The sequence below is a fragment of the Choloepus didactylus genome, chromosome 12 (genome assembly GCF_015220235.1).
Source record: "Choloepus didactylus isolate mChoDid1 chromosome 12, mChoDid1.pri, whole genome shotgun sequence".
Classification (NCBI taxonomy): Eukaryota; Metazoa; Chordata; class Mammalia; order Pilosa; family Megalonychidae; genus Choloepus; species Choloepus didactylus.
The window spans coordinates 100,698,018-100,718,270 of NC_051318.1; the positions used below are offsets into that span (position 1 = coordinate 100,698,018).

The window sequence follows — 20,253 nt, forward strand, 5'->3', positions numbered from 1 at the left end:
GTGGCAGTTGGTCATCATCTGATCATGGTAATTATAATGGTGAAGAAGAAGATGATGATGATAAGGTGGCCATCAGGTAAGCAGGTGTAGGAGCCACACCATCTGTAAGTACGGTACAGCTCTTTGGGGGCATCATCTCGGGCAGGCATCTCACACTCATCATCCCAGTCTGATGCTCACAGCCTCCCTGGGAGCCCCCCACTGTGATGGAGCAGCAGAAAAAGTCAGATAAAACCACGTTTGAGTCATGGGCCCATCGCTTATCAGCAAAGCCCTCAACTCCGCAGAGCCTCATTTCCCTCCTAGAATAAACACCTGCCAAGCCAGTTAACTCCCTTCTCTTCACCCACCTAATTTAAAAAAACCAGGACTGTTAAGCATTTTTCATCCACCATGAAGAAATTCATTTCGTGGTTGGTTTGGGTTTGTGGTTCTTTTTATTTGGCATGTATTCTGTTTTGTTTGATAATCTCTAAATGTTCAAAAGGAATATCACGTGTTGGTTTCTTTAAGAAAAGAGTAAACACTATAAAAAGTTGGCTTTTGTCATGGTGAGGTTCCCTCTTTCTTCAGGCATGAAATGTCACTTCCTTAACCCTCAGGCTTTTGGTCAATGAGTCCCCTCATTGGCAATACCTCTAAGTCCATCGTTCAGCCAGTGCTCAAGCTCAGCCCCAGAGAGCAGAGGTATTCCTAGAAGCCTCTTTGGAACATCCTAACTCTGCTTTTATTAACAGTTCCAGAAAATTGAAAGCAGAGTTCATGGTGATCCATCAATAAATACCAAGAACAGAATTCACAATAACAGGTGGCAGTCAGTAAGAATGCCAGAGGCATCACCTGTTCATAGTAATAATGGTGATGAAGAAGATGATGAGGCTGATGATGATGGTGATAATCGGGGAAATGTATTCCTTTGGCCAGCCGCTGGCTGAGACCTGACACGCATTATCTCAATCCTCGCATAGAAGTTAGGGGCTACTGTGCCCACTTTACAGGTGAGGAAACTGAGGCTCGGGAAGGCTAAAGAACCTGCCCAGGGTCTCTAATGCCTGTCACTCCGGCCACGGGGTTAGGTCTAGTAAAGCCCCCCTCCTGTTCCTGTGCAAGTCACGGCACTAAAGAGACTTGATGTCAGAGAGGTTTCCCAGTGGCAACACATCTTATTTCCATTTGCAGAAATCCTCCTGGAGCCATTCTGGTGTATAAAACCAATCTGCAGGTCTTGAATGAAAAAATATAGAACACCCCCTTCCAAGTCATTTGAACTAACACTAGTATTAACAAAGTCACATCTGCATAACCAGCCACCTGGAAAGACAGAATGCCATGTCCTCAAGTCTGCATGCTTTGTAATGGTGACTCGACAAATCAAAAGAAGATATTACCTCTTCTCCCACCAGCCAACCAAGCAACATTCCAGGGTACCAGCCAGGGGGCAAAGCTTCCGGGGAAACCGCTCCCTGCCTCTTTCCCTTCTGAAAGCACCTGCTGTCCCTCAGGGGCCCTAAAAGTCATTATACTCCTGCAGGGGAACAGCAGACTCCAGCAGTGAGACAGTTCAAGATCTTATTGCTAAAAAGCATTCCGGAAGCTTCCAGAAAGCAGCAGCAACACATCCAGGTGACTGCAAAATTTGCCCGTGACACAGAAGGAAAGGACTGTGTGTGACCCAAGGGGATGGGTAAGTAAGGAAGCTCTGAGCATGTTTATGGACTGACAGGAATAGGCAGAGAGAAATCAGTAGAAAATATAAGGAGACAGGTGAGGAGCGATACAAAACGATCCAGGGGCAGGTGAAAGAAGATTTGTTCCAGTGCCCAAGAAAAAGAATTTACATTAGAGAAAAAAATGTTTTCATTAAAAACAAACTACAACATTTCTTTATCAGAGGCAAGAAAGAAGATGATGAGCAGAGACGAGATGTTTTAGGTAGCGATGAAGATATTTGTGTCAGCTGGTCTCAGTTTTTTCAGAGAAGGAGCGAAGAGGGTTGGGATTTGGATGAAGACTTGAGGAGTGTGGAAAATGCTTAGATAGATGCCGAAGGTGACATGGGGGAAAGTCTATCAGAAAGGCCTTTTTAGGATTACCAAGGAGAAGTGAGGGCTGTATAAACTAAATGGCATCGTCTGTGGGAAACTGCCTCCTGAGCAGAGGAGAGGGGATTATGCTGTTGTTTGGGACTGGAGGCTGGCCTGCAGACAATCGTCTTCTGACTGACTCCCAAAATGCTACCTGGCCTCCCATGACTTATCTGGGCTCCAGCTGCTGCCTCCATCCCTTCAACACCTACCTCTGCCTGCAAGACAAGCCGAGGTCCTCAGCACAATACACAGGCCTTTCAAATGGGAACCTCAATAACTCCCCAGCATCGTTTTCTGCCTTTCGCCATAGTGAGCTAATTGCAGTCCTCCAAAAGCCTTCAATGCACTGGAACAAATCTTCTTTCACCTGTCCCTGGATCTTTTTGTATCGATCCTCACCTGTCTCCTTATATTTTCTACTGATTTCTCTCTGCCTGTTCCTCTCAGTCCATAAACATGCTCAGAGCTGGTTGCATGGTTGCACAGCTCCCCCAAACTTCTTTTTCCTTTGAATGGCTAGAAAGCAAGAACTCATTTTTTTGTTTTGTTTTGTTTCTTTAATTTCTAGAATCATCCCATAGAGAAATCACACAGAGAACCTTCATTATGGTTACATAATATAAAATACTCATTTTTTAAAGGTTGCCTCCTCCAAGAAGCCTTCCATGATCACCCTTCAGGTAAAACGGATCACTCGTGCTCTCCTTTTTGCCAACCTATATAACCCTGTATATACTCCTAACATCACATCGCTCTTCATATTTCATCAATTCTAAGATTCACATTTATTTTTCACATTTTCAAATCTCCAAATTTAGGGTTTAGCTTATAATCAATGTGCAGAATAACTTAATTAGCAGGATATTTTGTTTCTTGGTGGTACAAAAAAGAAAGGTGCATCTTACACTCGTGAGCACTGGTGAAAAGCAGCCGTATTAAATATTTGACTTCCCAAGGTGAGTGCAGAAGTGGTTCCCACCTGGAAGTGCCCAACCCCCCCAACCCCGTAGTTATTTTTCAACGTCTGGAGACAGTGTTTGGTTTTCTCATCCTGGCAGCAAGGAAGGTTGATACTAGCACCTAGATGGTAGAGGCCAGGGATGTTGCTAAACATCCTATAATGGACAGGACAGCCCCTTCAACAAAGAATGATCCAGCCAAAAATGTCAGTCGAGCCGAGTTGAGAAAGCCTGATATAGAATAATGATACTTATTCAGGTAAATAATAAGCTTTATTATGTATGATTTTAAATAAATCTTTCACAGGATGTAATGCAACCTAATACATAGCAATTTTTTCCAATGCTTGGCTTCTAGAACAAGAGCAGCAACTCTTGAGAAGCACAAAGTGCCCTAAGCCTGCCACACTCCCCTCCTCCACTCCCTTCAGGCGCTAGACTCCCAAGGGGAACCCACGGGATAATAATCTAGATCAAAATCTGAAAGCCAAAAAGTCTCAGAGATTTGTGACCTTAAACCAATTAGGCTAGTTAATGGCAAGGGCAGGACTGGGACCAAGAGCCCCAGATTTCCCCAATCCCACCCCACCTGGGAGACACCCTGCTCTGTTCCCTGGGTAAATTGGCTAAAAACGTTTTGGTACCTTAAGAGGAAACCGTGTCCTACAAAGATCAGTTGCAGGACTTAGCAGGTGTTTAGCATTAGTATTCACACTTCAAGACCCAGGACGGCACCCTGCTCACACTCCACTTAAATGAGAATTTAGGGTGACTCTGCCAGGCCTCTGAGCTCCGCAGGGAAATCACTGTGATTCATGAGCATGAAGGAACATTAAATAAACATAGGTGATTTCGTCAGCCAAAAGGCAGAGGGGACTTAATAACGGCATTTAAGGCTCTGGAGAAAGAGTTATTAATTTGGAAGGGCAGTCGTCAAGAGAGTGGGGGAAGCAGCTGTCCCCCATCCCTAAATCTGCACCTGCAGCAGGGAGCATGATTTATGTGCAGACGGGAAGGCGTGCCAGGGGAAGGTTTTGGCAAGGCCTCCCCTGCCCCTCTGTGCCGCAGTTAAGTGGCCCCTAGGTGGACCCTGCCCCAGCTGCCGAGTCCCGAGATTGTCACCGCCCCCTTCTCCCCTGGGGCTGAAACGCCGAGAGCAGCTCCGTGTGGGATCCGAGGTCCCCCGCCCAGCCCCATCCTGGACCCGCAGCTCCGCCCTGCGGGGGACCCTGCGCCCGAGGGGGACGGACGGAGACTGGATTCACCTTCAGGTGGATGGGGAAGGGGCGCTCCTGCTGGAGGGGGCCCAGCAGCGTCTGCTCCACGCTGACCAGCTCGGAGGTCGAGTCCGCCACGCGGGCCAGCGCGCTGCGCACCGCCGTCCCGGCCAGGGTGCAGGGCCCGCGGTCCCGGGGGAAAGGCAGCCGCCCCGTGACCCCCTCGGCGCCTCGCGCCACCTCCCCCTTGGGGACGCCCCCAGACCTGCTCCCCACGCCCCCCAGCTCGCGCCTGGGCTCCGGCCAGGCCCGCGTCGGGCCTGCGCGATGCGCGGGGGCGACGGCCACGTGGCCCGGGTGGCGGGGTCTCCCGGGGGCGCCCGGACCGTCCCCCGCACCCCACTCCTGCTGCAGCAGCTGCAGGGTCTGCAGAGCCACCATTTGGTGGCCGATGGAGGCCACTAAGGGCGCAGGGCTGGGCGCGCTCCGCGGGCAGTGGGGCGGCGAGCGAGGCGGGCGCGGGCGTTTGGGGTCGCCAGGGTCACCCTTCCTAACCCGCCCTCCGCGGCCGCCCCGGCCCCAGCCCGCAGTCGGGGGCCCGTGCTGACCCCTGCAGGAGCTTCAGGTCCCAAGCGGCTGTCTGGGACCCCAGACTCCCTGAAGCGCTACTCCGCGTGCACCTGAAAATGAGGCAGCTGCCCAGCGCCTGTGCTTCCCCTCTTGGGCTCGGATGGGAAAGCGCGGCGCTTTGTGCCGGCGCATCCATCAACATGGATACCCCGACCCCCACCCCAGCTCCTTTGAAGGATGCTTTCCAAAGACCGCTAACTCCGTGGGGAGCGGGGGTGTCAGACCCACCCGCGAGCCAAAGTATGAAGAGCCACAGGAAAATGCCCACCTCGAAGACCGTGCCTGAGCCCCTCCTCCAGCTGAGGGGAATTTGTGGGAACTTAAGCCCTCGACGTACCCCAAAATAAAGGAAGATGGACCTGTGTGCCTGGAAGTTCTGCTTTTCCCTGCTTTGCTTCATGCCACTTTTGCAAGGGAGAGCCTGGCCACCAAAGTAGGCTGAGGGTGCAGGGGACGGCCCCGCTGCTGAGCCGAGGGCCTGACTGCCTGTGTGTGAAACTCCCAAAGCACCAAAGGCCGCGAGGTTTGGAGCTAAGTCCTTTTATGAGCCATGAACTAGAGGGCAGCTGTACAAATATTTGCTGTTTTTAATTAAACCTAACGCTGTTCTTTCCTTGGTTCGAGTTAGGAAAAAGGACCGGCAGTTTTATGCTTTGATAGATGTGAAATTATTAGCAGGCGATTGCAGGTAAAAAATAAATAAATAAAAGACATTGGGGACAGTGGTATAGAGGGCTTCCTGTGACGGAAACAATTTAGATAACGGCAAGGTACAGGAAATCAGGGACAAAATGTACACATCCGTGACAGACACGTGGGCTCCAAGAGGGCCAGAGGATGGGATTTGAGTTTCCCTTTAGAGGTGACAGTCCACCCTCAGTGCTGCGGGAGTGCGATCTGGAGAGGGGCCTGCGTGGGAAAGCTGCTGCAGCCTGCCTGTTAGCGTGGGAAGGTGGCCATATGGGATGGGAGAGAGATGTGGTGTCCTGCAGAGGTTTGTTTAGCTCTGGGGTAGTAAGACCCCATAAGTACTCCCAAATCTCCAGCTAGAGTTCATTCTCCTTCTCGGTGTTTTCCTCGCCTATAAAAACAAATCTGGATGCCAAGGCAAAGAAAAGTTTTTTTAAGCAAAAATGAGCTTGTTCACACTGATTATAACTAAGTAAAAATGCATTTCTCTGTATCGACAGGACATCACCTGGAGGGGAGCAAATGGTTTAGTGTTGATTGGATTCTCTTGCCATAAAGTTGCTTAAGTTCGTAAGAATAAATAGAAAGAGGATTCTTCTTTTATGTCTTTTTTTTTTTTTTTATCCTCAAGTGTTGAAGTCCATTAGGTTCAGCAGAGACTAAAGAGGAATAGCAAATGCTAACCCCTAATTTTCACAGTGTGTGTCGGATCTCCAGGGACGCTCCTCTTTCCATATACACAGGAAATTCAGTTTCATTGGCTACACTTTCCACTATCAAATGGCTGACTGCAAACCTTCTTGACAGATGGAATTCCAGCCAACAGCAGAACTGAAATCACTAGATGCAAACTGACCTGAGGGTCCGCAGTCCAGCCAACTCCGAGAGCTGTGAGAACAACTGAGCCTTAGGGAGATACACAAGGGGGGAAGCAGAAAACCATGGGGCCTGCCTGTGTAGCTGCCTGGTTTTTCTAATATCCTTCAGGGAGCGCTCGATCGTCCAACAATGCAATGTTTTGTCTGTCCTGGCCATGGTTCACACTGTCCTTTGCCATGACTCCAAAATGGATTATGCCCCAAAGCTGGAAAGATGAGGTCCTAACTGAGGAAAGGTATTCATAGGCTGTTGAAATGTGTCAACAGCAAAGAAGATTTACCATTGGTCTAAAACACCTGCAAAGTTATTCCTGCTGGGTTACCAGACTGGGTAATAAATTCCATCCTCCTTGCCTATTACGCCCACAGTTTAAGGCCACTGTGTAATAAAAGGCACGTTTGAAAGGACAATGTACTGATATTTTTGCTTCGCAGCATCTCTTTGTAGTTTTTTGGAAACCGTAGCCTGGTCTGGTTAGTCCACTGGCTGTCTCTCCTCCTCCATGCTCAGTTCACGTAATCAGGTGGGATGACCCCATCCCAATCCAGAGGTGGTCTGGCCCTCTAGCCTGAGGCCAATCACACATCACATTCCTGCAGCGCATGATCAGGAATGGGGATGTGACCCAACTAGAGCTAATGGGACGATGTCATTTAGGATGCTTTGGGCTGAAAATGTACTATAAGAGAGAGAACAGCGGAACTAGGCGAAGGAGTAGGCCAAAAGAAGAAAGAGCAAAAGAAGATCAAATTTGCTTTTAACAAGAAAACTCAACTCAGCAGAATTTATTCAGTAAGAAAAATTCATTGTCTCACATCATGAGAAATCCTAAGGTCAGTGTCCTCAAAGTTCTTGGCTCCTTCCATCTTTCTGCTATGCCATCCCCAGCACATGGACTTTGTCCTTGGATTAGTTCCTTCTGTTGTTACTCGATGGCTGCCATAGCTATAAGGTACCGCATCTACACAACAACATCTAGAGGAAGAGACTCTCTCTTCCTGTGGGTTCCTTCTCAAGAGTAAGGAGACATTCCCCAAAAGTCCCAGCTGAAGAATTGGGTCACATGTCCTTGCATAAATCAGTCATGGTCAAGAGGAATGGGACCACACTGAAAGACTTTGACCAACCAGAATCAAACCCAGGGGCTGGGGCGGGGCTAACCTCCTCTGAAGTATAGGGCTGCACGGAGGATGTGGGATACGTGATATGTCATGGCTTTGTTACCAAGCAACAGCTATGGCAACAGAGCATCATGACACTTTTGCTGGGGCTTCTGGGTAAAGAGCTCATCAGCTCTCCAGGATGCTCCCCTTTCCAGGTACACAGGAAATCTACTTTCATGGGATTAACCCTTCCACAGTTGATGGCTGACTGCAAGGACTCCTGTGGATGGGGAAATGAGTAGATACAAGTTTTGGAGCCTCTGCAGTCATCTCGTGAGTTTGAGAGGAGAGCCTGCCTATGAGTGAGACACCATGAAGAGAGAGAAGCCAAGCTGTCTATAGCGAGAACCCAGTGGCCTGGTAGCACCATTGGAATGCCATATTTAGCGGCCCCAGAAGACAGCCTCACTTCTGGGCTTTTCAGTTATACAAACCAACAAATTTTCTTTTTGCGTGAGCCACTTTGGATTGTGTTTACAGCCTCTTGCAACAGAAAGAGTTACAATTTCAGCAAACAGCATGATATATGTTATAGGAAAGATGGGATGTTAAGAAGTGACCCTTTGACCCTCTTCCACTTAGGCAAAACACTGCCAAAAGGTCACTGACTGCACCAACTACCTCCAGAAATGCTTTTTATTCATTCACCCAATCTTTCTCCTATTTCAACAACTGCTGGGGAAAGCTCTTCAAGCAACTCTGGTCAGTCCTGACAATTGGTGGGAGCATTAAAAAAATGGACGGTGGACACTTTTATGTCCCTAGGTGGTAGGGGCAGAAAAGGGAAGGGTGTAGAAAACTCAGTGAAGTAAGAAGCCATTTTTCCAGCTGTTAATGGACAAGGTAGAGTGTTGTTGGGAAAACAAGTATTGCAGCACTTCTGTTATTGCAAAGGTTCTTTTCCCCATATGAACAAAAGGTGTGAGCATTTCTCTATTCCCACGTGGACTTATGGGGAAGCTGGGTGCAGTGAGAACAGAGAGGAGCTGGCAGAAGATGTGGCTATGTGGGAGCCTTCCACAAAGGACAAGGCAGAGCCCAGATATATTTGAGCCCTGCTTATATTCTTTGGTACATCTCCAAAAGGGATCCAAGAGCATTCCAGAAATGGAGCTGTTAAACTCCAACATACTCCAGTGAAGTTCATTGGTTGGGGCACAACAAAACATGACCAAAGAGATCAAAGAGTTATTATCCTTGCGTGAAAGCTAGGATGGAGGAGCATCTGATGCTGAATAGGACACATCTAGATAGGAAAATGTACTGGAAAAGAGAAAGCAGTGGAACCAGGAAAAGGTGTTGGCCCCAAGAAGAAACAGCCAAAAAAAGATCAAGTTCTCTTTCAAAACATACAGTTGTAAGGGTTTGTATATGCCAAGTCTTCAAAACGTGTATGCAGTTTTAATGTTGGACTATACAGTTTGATTTTCAGGAAAAATAAAAGATGCAACCCTGTCATGAACCTCTGAATGGCCAAAAACAATAATTTACGTAGGAAAAAAGGAAAATGTGTTTCCCTCCCTGCCGAGAGCTTGTGAAGCTAAGTAAAGGAAAAAATAAGGAAATCTGGGTAAAGGGAGAGAAAAGAAAAGAAAAAATGTTCCACTCTACTTGCCTGAATAGACAGACTGATGTACATTTGCCCCCTTGCAAATAGTCTCCTCAACATAAACTATGACACATTCTGGATATACAAATCATTTCACTTGGTTCTGTCTTAATAATCAGTTTATATCCAGGAGAGATTCTTGATGTTGGCAGGGAAAACAAAAAGACCTCAAATGTGGACTTTTTTAAAAGTCGATATAATTTTTTCCTATTTATTGTACTTTGGGCAGATAATTTAGGTTTTATTTTTCCTTTATTGATTTAGTTTTTAAGAGTTACAGAATGGCCCTGGATTTTCATGCTGCTTACACATAAATTTAACACCGTTTCCAATTGTAATATTTAAACCCCAAAGAATACGCTTTCCCTTGGAGGGAAAAATCGTTTTTAAAAAATTGTGGTGTTCAAACACCACAATTACATGGAACTTTGAATAGGAAGTGAGATATGGTAGGTTAGTATAGGTTAGAGTGAAATAGTGACACATCCCAAAGTAATTTGGGCAGATAAAAAATATATTCACAGCCTCAAACCACCCCCCCACCCCCCCACCCCGCCCTGAGGAGCTGGGGGAAGGTGCAGAAGTGTTGGACTTTCTCACTTGTACTGGTGTTCATGTTGTCACAAACATTGGGACTGGCGGTTTGATGTGCTGAGCCCTCGATCGTGGGACTTGCCCTTGTGAAGCTCCTTAGTGCAAAGGAGAGGCTAAACTTGCATATAATTGTGCTTAAGAGTCTCCCTCCAGTACCTCTTTGTTGCTCAAATGTGGCCCTCTCTCTCTCTAACTGAGCCACCTTGGCAGGTGAACTCACTGCCCTCCCTCCTACGTGGGACCCAACTCCCAGGGGTGTAAATCTCCCTGGCAATGCAGAATATGACTCCTGGGGATGAATCTGGACCCCGGCATCGTGGGACTGAGAGTACCTTCTTGACCAAAAGGGGGATGCAAAATGAGACAAAATAGTTTCAGTGGCTGAGAGATTTCAAATGGAGTCGAGAGGTCACTCTGGTGGACATTCTTATGCACTATATAGATAACACCTCTTAGGTTTTAATGTATTGGAATAGCTAGAAGTAAATACCTGAAACTACCAAACTCCAACCCAGCAGTCTGGACCCCTGAAGACAATTATATAATAATGTAGATTACAAGGGGTGACAGTGTGATTGTGAAAACCTTGTGGATCACACTCCCTTTATCTAGTGTATGGATGGATGAGTAGAAAAATGGGGATAAAAACTAAATGAAAAATAGGGTGGGATGGGGGGAATGATTTGGGTGTTCTTTTTTCCCTTTTATTTTGTATTCTTATTCTGATTATTTCTGATGTAAGGAAAATGTTCAGAAATAGATTGTGATGAATGCATAACTATATGATTGTACTGGGAACAGTTGATTGTTTACCATGGATGATTATATGGTATGAGAATATATTTCAATAAAACTGAATTTAGAAGATGGCAGACTGGTGAGCTGTAAGTTTTAGTTACTCCTCCAGGAAAGTAGGTAAAAAGCCAGGAACTGCGTGGACTGGACACCACAGAGCAATCTGTCTTTGGGCATACTTCATACAACACTCATGAAAATGTCGAACTGCTGAGATCAGCGAAATCTGTAAGTTTTTGCGGCCAGGGGACCCGCGCCCCTCCCTGCCAGGCTCAGTCCCGTGGGAGGAGGGGCTGTCAGCTCCGGGAAGAAGGGAGAACTGCAGTGGCTGCTCTTATCGGAAACTCATTCTACTGATCCAGATTCCAACCATAGATAGACTGAGACCAGACACCAGAGAATCTGAGAGCTGCCAGCCCAGCAGAGAGGAGACAGGCATAGGAAAAAAATAAAATAAAAATAACACGAAAAACTCCAAAATAAAAGCAGAGGATTTTTGGAGTTCTGGTGAACACAGAAAGGGGAAGGGCGGAGCTCAGGCTTTGAGGCGCATATGCAAATCCCGAAGAAAAGCTGATCTCTCTGCCCTGTGGACCTTTCCTTAATGGCCCTGGTTGCTGTGTCTATTAGCATTTCAATAACCCATTAGATCTCTGAGGAGGGCCCTTTTTTTTTTTTTTTTTTTTTTTAATCCTTTTTACTTTTTCTAAAACAATTACTCTAAGAAGCCCAATACAGAAAGATTCAAAGAATTGCAATTTGGGCACGTCAAGTCAAGAGAAGAACTAAGAGAGCTCTGAGACAAAACGCAATAATCCAGTGGCTGGGAAAATTCACTAAACACCACAACTTCCCAAGAAAAGGGGGGTGTCCGCTCACAGCCACCATCCTGGTGGACAGGAAACACTCCTGCCCATCGCCAGCCCCATAGCCCAGAGCTGCCCCAGACAACCCAGTGTGACGGAAGTGCTTCAAATAACAGGCACACACCACAATACTGGGCGTGGACATTAGCCTTCCCTGCAACCTCAGCTGATTGTCCCAGAGCTGGGAAGGTGGAGCAGTGTGAATTAACAAAGCCTCATTCAGCCATCATTTGAGCAGACTGGGAGCCTCCCTACACAGCCCAGCAGCCCAGAACTGCCCTGGGGGGACGGCACTCACCTGTGACATAGCACAGTCATCCCTCAACAGAGGACCCGGGGTACACAGCCTGGAAGAGGGGCCCACTTGCAAGTCTCAGGAGCCATACGCCAATACCAAAGACGTGTGGGTCAGTGGCAGAGACAAACTGTGGCAGGACTGAACTGAAGGATTAGACTATTGCAGCAGCGTTAAAACTCTAGGATCATCAGGGAGATTTGATTGTTAGGGCCACCCCCCCTCCCCGACTGCCCAGAAACACGCCCCATATACAGGGCAGGCAACACCAACTACACACGCAAGCTTGGGACACCAATTGGGCCCCACAAGACTCACTCCCCCACTCACCAAAAAGGCTAAGCAGGGGAGAACTGGCTTGTGGAGAACAGGTAGCTCGTGGACGCCACCTGCTGGTTAGTTAGAGAAAGTGTACTCCACGAAGCTGTAGATCTGATAAATTAGAGATAAGGACTTCAATAGGTCTACAAACCCTAAAAGAACCCTATCAAGTTCAGCAAATGCCACGAGGCCAAAAACAACAGAAAATTATAAAGCATATGAAAAAACCAGACGATATGGATAACCCAAGCCCAAGCACCCAAACCAAAAGACCAGAAGAGACACAGCACCTAGAGCAGCTACTCAAAGAACTAAAGATGAACAATGAGACCATAGTACGGGATATGAAGGAAATCAAGAAGACTCTAGAAGAGCATAAAGAAGACGTTGCAAGACTAAATAAAAAAATGGATGATCTTATGGAAATTAAAGAAACTGTTGACCAAATTAAAAAGATTCTGGACACTCATAGTACAAGACTAGAGGAAGTTGAACAACGAATCAGTGACCTGGAAGATGACAGAATGGAAAATGAAAGCATAAAAGAAAGAATGGGGAAAAAATTGAAAAAATCGAAATGGACCTCAGGGATATGATAGATAATATGAAACGTCCAAATATAAGACTCATTGGTGTCCCAGAAGGGGAAGAAAAGGGTAAAGGTCTAGGAAGAGTATTCAAAGAAATTGTTGGGGAAAACTTCCCAAATCTTCTAAACAACATAAATACACAAATCATAAATGCTCAGCGAACTCCAAATAGAATAAATCCAAATAAACCCACTCCGAGACATATACTGATCACACTGTCAAACACAGAAGAGAAGGAGCAAGTTCTGAAAGCAGCAAGAGAAAAGCAATTCACCACATACAAAGGAAACAGCATAAGACTAAGTAGTGACTACTCAGCAGCCACCATGGAGGCGAGAAGGCAGTGGCACGATATATTTAAAATTCTGAGTGAGAAAAATTTCCAGCCAAGAATACTTTATCCAGCAAAGCTCTCCTTCAAATTTGAGGGAGAGCTTAAATTTTTCACAGACAAACAAATGCTGAGAGAATTTGCTAACAAGAGACCTGCCCTACTGGAGATACTAAAGGGAGCCCTACAGACAGAGAAACAAAGACAGGACAGAGAGACTTGGAGAAAGGTTCAGTACTAAAGAGATTCGGTATGGGTACAATAAAGGACATTAATAGAGAGAGGGAAAAATATGGCAAACATAAACCAAAGCATAAGATGGCCGATTCAAGAAATGCCTTCACGGTTTTAACGTTGAATGTAAATGGATTAAACTCCCCAATTAAAAGATATAGATTCGCAGAATGGATCAAAAAAAATGAACCATCAATATGTTGTATACAAGAGACTCATCTTAGACACAGGGACACAAAGAAACTGAAAGTGAAAGGATGGAAAAAAATATTTCATGCAAGCCACAGCCAAAAGAAAGCAGGTGTAGCAATATTAATCTCAGATAAAATAGACTTCAAATGCAGGGATGTTTTGAGAGACAAACAAGGCCACTACATACTAATAAAAGGGGCAATTCAGCAAGAAGAAATAACAATCGTAAATGTCTATGCACCCAATCAAGGTGCCACAAAATACATGAGAGAAACACTGGCAAAACTAAAGGGAGCAATTGATGTTTCCACAATAATTGTGGGAGACTTCAACACATCACTCTCTCCTATAGATAGATCAACCAGACAGAAGACCAATAAGGAAATTGAAAACCTAAACAATCTGATAAATGAATTAGATTTAACAGACATATACAGGACATTACATCCCAAATCACCAGGATACACATACTTTTCTAGTGCTCATGGAACTTTCTCCAGAATAGATCATATGCTGGGACATAAAACAAGCCTCAATAAATTTAAAAAGATTGAAATTATTCAAAGCACATTCTCTGACCACAATGGAATACAATTAGAAGTCAATAACCATCAGAGACTTAGAAAATTCACAAATACCTGGAGGTTAAACAACACACTCCTAAACAATCAGTGGGTTAAAGAAGAAATAGCAAGAGAAATTGCTAAATATATAGAGACGAATGAAAATGAGAACACAACATACCAAAACCTATGGGATGCAGCAAAAGCAGTGCTAAGGGGGAAATTTATAGCACTAAACGCATATATTAAAAAGGAAGAAAGAGCCAAAATCAAAGAACTAATGGATCAACTGAAGAAGCTAGAAAATGAACAGCAAACCAATCCTAAACCAAGTACAAGAAAAGAAATAACAAGGATTAAAGCAGAAATAAATGACATAGAGAACAAAAAAACAATAGAGAGGATAAATATCACCAAAAGTTGGTTCTTGGACAAGATCAACAATATTGACAAGCCCTAGCTAGACTGACAAAATCAAAAAGAGAGAAGACCCATATAAACAAAATAATGAATGAAAAAGGTGACATAACTGCAGATCCTGAAGAAATTAAAAAAATTATAAGAGGATATTATGAACAACTGTATGGCAACAAACTGGATAATGTAGAAGAAATGGACAATTTCCTGGAAACATATGAACAACCTAGACTGACCAGAGAAGAAATAGAAGACCTCAACCAACCCATCACAAGCAAAGAGATCCAATCAGTCATCAAAAATCTTCCCACAAATAAATGCCCAGGGCCAGATGGCTTCACAGGGGAATTCTACCAAACTTTCCAGAAAGAACTGACACCAATCTTACTCAAAGTCTTTCAAAACATTGAAAAAAATGGAACACTACCTAACTCATTTTATGAAGCTAACATCAATCTAATACCAAAACCAGGCAAAGATGCTACAAAAAAGGAAAATTACCGGCCAATCTCCCTAATGAATATAGATGCAAAAATCCCCAACAAAATACTTGCAAACCGAATCCAAAGACACATTTAAAAAATCATACACCATGACCAAGTGGGGTTTATTCCAGGCATGCAAGGATGGTTCAACATAAGAAAATCAATCAATGTATTACAACACATTAACAAGTCAAAAGGGAAAAATCAATTGATCATCTCAATAGATGCTGAAAAAGCATTTGACAAAATCCAACATCCCTTTTTGATAAAAACACTTCAAAAGGTAGGAATTGAAGGAAACTTCCTCAACATGATAAAGAGCATATATGAAAAACCCACAGCCAGCATAGTACTCAATGGTGAGAGACTGAAAGCCTTCCCTCTAAGATCAGGAACAAGACAAGGATGCCCGCTGTCACCACTGTTATTCAACATTGTGCTGGAAGTGCTAGCCAGGGCAATCCGGCAAGACAAAGAAATAAAAGGCATCCAAATTGGAAAAGAAGAAGTAAAACTGTCATTGTTTGCAGATGATATGATCTTATATCTAGAAAACCCTGAGAAATCAATGATACACCTACTAGAGCTAATAAACAAATTTAGCAAAGTAGCGGGATACAAGATTAATGCACATAAGTCAGTCATGTTTCTATATGCTAGAAATGAACAAACTGAAGAGACACTCAAGAAAAAGATACCATTTTCAATAGCAACTAAAAAAATCAAGTACCTAGGAATCAACTTAACCAAAGATGTAAAAGACCTATACAAAGAAAACTACATAACTCTACTAAAGAAATAGAAGGGGACCTTAAAAGATGGAAAAATATTCCATGTTCATGGATAGGAAGGCTAAATGTCATTAAGATGTCAATTCTACCCAAACTCATCTACAGATTCAATGCAATCCCAATCAAAATTCCAACAACCTACTTTGCAGACTTGGAAAAGCTAGTTATCAAATTTATTTGGAAAGGGAAGATGCCTCGAATTGCTAAAGACACCCTAAAAAAGAAAAACTAAGTGGGAGGACTTACACTCCCTGACTTTGAAGCTTATTATAAAGCCACAGTTGCCAAAACAGCATGGTACTGGCACAAAGACAGACATATAGATCAATGGAATCGAATTGAGAATTCAGAGATAGACCCTCAGATCTATGGCCGACTGATCTTTGATAAGGCCCCCAAAGTCACTGAACTGAGCCATAATGGTCTTTTCAACAAATGGGGCTGGGAGAGTTGGATATCCATATCCAAAAGAATGAAAGAGGACCCCTACCTCACACCCTACACAAAAATTAACTCAAAATGGACCAAAGATCTCAATATAAAAGAAAGTACCATAAAACTCCTAGAAGATAATGTAGGAAAACATCTTCAAGACCTTGTATTAGGCGGCCACTTCCTAGACTTTACACCCAAAGCACAAGCAACAAAAGAGAAAATAGATAAATGGGAACTCCTCAAGCTTAGAAGTTTCTGCACCTCCAAGGAATTTCTCAAAAAGGTAAAGAGGCAGCCAACTCAATGGGAAAAAATTTTTGGAAACCATGTATCTGACAAAAGACTGATATCTTGCATATACAAAGAAATCCTACAACTCAATGACAATAGTACAGACAGCCCAATTATAAAATGGGCAAAAGATATGAAAAGACAGTTCTCTGAAGAGGAAATACAAATGGCCAAGAAACACATGAAAAAATGTTCAGCTTCACTAGCTATTAGAGAGATGCAAATTAAGACCACAATGAGATACCATCTAACACTGGTTAGAATGGCTGCCATTAAACAAACAGGAAACTACAAATGCTGGAGGGGATGTGGAGAAATTGGAACTCTTATTCATTGTTGGTGGGACTGTATAATGGTTCAGCCACTCTGGAAGTCAGTCTGGCAGTTCCTTAGAAAACTAGATATAGAGCTACCATTCGATCCAGCGATTGCACTTCTCGGTATATACCCGGAAGATCGGAAAGCAGTGACACGAACAGATATCTGCACGCCAATGTTCATAGCAGCATTATTCACAATTGCCAAGAGATGGAAACAACCCAATTGTCCTTCAACAGATGAGTGGATAAATAAAATGTGGTATATACACATGATGGAATACTACGCGGCAGTAAGAAGGAACGATCTGGTGAAACATATGACAACATGGATGAACCTTGAAGACATAATGCTGAGCGAAATAAGCCAGGCACAAAAAGAGAAATATTATATGCTACCACTAATGTGAACTTTGAAAAATGTAAAACAAATGGTTTATAATGTAGAATGTAGGGGAACTAGCAGTAGAGAGCAATTAAGGAAGGGGGAACAATAATCCAAGAAGAACAGATAAGCTATTTAACGTTCTGGGGATGCCCAGAAATGACTATGGTCTGTTAATTTCTGATGGATATAGTAGGAACAAGTTCACAGAAAAGTTGCTATATTATGTAACTTTCTTGGGGTAAAGTAGGAACATGTTGGAAGTTAAGCAGTTAGGTTAGTTGTCTTTTTCTTACTCCCTTTTTATGGTCTCTTTAAAATGTTCTTTTATTGTATGTTTGTTTTCTTTTTAACTTTTTTTTTCATACAGCTGATTTAAAAAAAGAAGGGAAAGTTAAAAAAAAAAAAAAAAAAAGAAAAACAAGGAAAAAAAAAAAGATGTAGTGCCCCCTTGAGGAGCCTGTGGAGAATGCAGGGGTATTCGCCTACCCCACCTCCATGGTTGCTAACATGACCACAGACATAGGGGACTGGTGGTTTGATGGGTTGAGCCCTCTACCATAAGTTTTACCCTTGGGAAGACGGTTGCTGCAAAGGAGGGGCTAGGCCTCCCTATATTTGTGCCTAAGAGTCTCCTCCTGAATGCTTCTTTGTTGCTCAGATGTGGCCCTCTCTCTCTGGCTAAGCCAACTTGAAAGGTGACATCACTGCCCTCCCCCCTACGTGGGATCAGACACCCAGGGGAGTGAATCTCCCTGGCAACGTGGAATATGACTCCCGGGGAGGAATGTAGACCCGGCATCGTGGGACGGAGAACATCTTCTTGACCAAAAGGGGGATGTGAAAGGAAATGAAATAAGCTTCAGTGGCAGAGAGATTCCAAAACGAACCGAGAGATCACTCTGGTGGGCACTCTTACGCACACTTTAGACAACCCTTTTTAGGTTCTAAAGAATTGGGGTGGCTGGTGTTGGATACCTGAAACTATCAAACTACAACCCAGAACCCATGAATCTCGAAGACAGTTGTATAAAAATGTAGCTTATGAGGGGTTACAATGGGATTGGGAAAGCCAAAAGGACCAAACTCCACTTTGTCTAGTTTATGGATGGATGTGTAGAAAAGTAGGGGAAGGAAACAAACAGACAAAGGTACCCAGTGTTCTTTTTTACTTCAATTGCTCTTTTTCACTCTAATTATTATTCTTGTTATTTTTGTGTGTGTGCTAATGAAGCTGTCAGGGATTGATTTAGGTGATGAATGTACAACTATGTAATGGTACTGTAAACAATCGAAAGTACAATTTGTTTTGTATGACTGCGTTGTATGTGAATATATCTCAATAAAATGATGATTAAAAAAAAAACTGAATTTAAAAAAAAACTTCTTGATTTCCTGAGCTATTTCGATTATCTGTGTAGACGTGGCTAATTGTATTGATGTGGGGGAAAAAAAAAGACAGTAATGGTAGTAAAACTGGAATGAGCAATAAATGTAGGAAATGTTTTAGTGATTTTACCAACTAAATTCAGTTAACCTTAGTGAAAAAAAATATGATTCTCTCATCACTTTTCCTGTATTTACAATATCCAGCAGGTACCCTTTTAATATGGTAGGAAAAAAATGTTTGACTTGGGTTGATATACTTAAAATTAAAAAAAGAAAAGCAAAAAACAAATTCTTCCCAATTCCTTTCCTTACATTCATCACCATTCCCTTATACTATTTTTCTCCAAGGAGTTTTCCATTCATGTTCCCCAGTGTCTGTTCTTTCAGTCTTCACGGTAGAACAGACATTGTGATTTAATCAGCACTCTCATTATGAGAATTTCTCCTCTGTTCTGTTTTTCAGGGGCGGGAAGCACGGGCCCATGCTCTTTTCTTTAGCTTTTGCTGCAAGAACATTACAGATATGTTTCCATGAAGCCAAAACTTCACGCTGGGAGATTCAGTTGCTACTTTGCACATCTCCAGCTCTTAAGCCCTGTTCACAATAAGGGAAAACTGACACCCTCTTGGAAATGGGATTAGTTCCCCCACGTGTTGCTCTCTGTGTTTGGAAAATAAGATACCAACTGATTCTCCTACTTTCTTTGTCTGATCTTTTAAATCACTTTTGTTTCAAAATATTATTGAGAATGACCAAAAAAGTTGAAATAAGGTAAAAGATGTTTTAAAAATAAAGATTTGTTGAATGTGATTGAAGTAACCCATTTTATTTTCTTGGAGGAAAAAAATATGAAAATTTATTTAATAAGAAAATATTAAAACTCATTTTTATATAAAACATATATTTTTGCATAGAGACTATCCTTTTTAAGTCCAGTAGATGTGGTTCTTGATGATAACTGTATAACTATATAGCTTTTTTCATGTGACCGTGTGATAGTGAAAAGTGACTGACACTTCCTTTACCCATGCAAGGGCAGATGAGTAATAAAATAATCACAAATATATATATATATGTAAATAATAGGGGGATAAGGGATATGGGATGGTTTGGGTGTTCTTTTTTATTTTTACTTTTTCCTTTATTTTGGAGTAATCAAAATATTCTAAAATTGATTATGGTCATGAATGCACAACTATATGATGATACTGCAAGTCATTAATTGTATACTTTGGATGGATTATATGGTGTGTGAGTATATCTCAATAAAATTGCATTTTTAAAAAAGTAAAAAAGTAAAAAGAATACCCTTTTAATTTTTGTCATCTCTCTGTTTACTGCTTATTAATTAGCCAGAGGAGGCTTATCCATGTTCATCTGATCATAAAACACAAATAGACCATTGAACTGATCAAATTTCAAGCACTTTTGTGCAAGAAAATCATATGCAAATTTTATTTGGTCTGCACTTCCCGTTTGTAAATGAAGACCACATTCAAAAGGATCATTAATTCCTCCCTTCAGCTATCTAAACTTTGTCAGAAGCTTGAATCATAGCCTTTGATGGGTCATTCCTAAATGATGGTAGCTCCCCTGTAAAATAAGCATTGGAGGAATTCCTAACAGCAAACTCATTTTAGCTAAGGACAAAATTTAACATTTTCTCAGTGAATGTTAATTTTAAAGCACAATTCTATACAACAATGGCATATTATTTTAAGAATTTT

General features: G+C 43.0%; 1 protein-coding gene across 1 annotated transcript in view; it reads right to left on the reverse strand.

Annotated features, from left to right (window-relative positions):
• DLEU7 (deleted in lymphocytic leukemia 7) overlaps positions 1 to 6,618 on the reverse strand; it is a 28,767-nt gene extending 22,149 nt beyond the window's left edge. The window contains exons 1-2 of the mRNA XM_037799938.1: positions 6,440 to 6,618; positions 4,312 to 4,882 (exon numbers count right to left, since the gene is read on the reverse strand). Coding sequence (XP_037655866.1) covers positions 4,312 to 4,882; positions 6,440 to 6,618 — 750 coding nt within the window. The remainder of the gene's footprint in view (positions 1 to 4,311; positions 4,883 to 6,439) is intronic.
• Between the last annotated feature and the right edge of the window lie 13,635 nt (positions 6,619 to 20,253).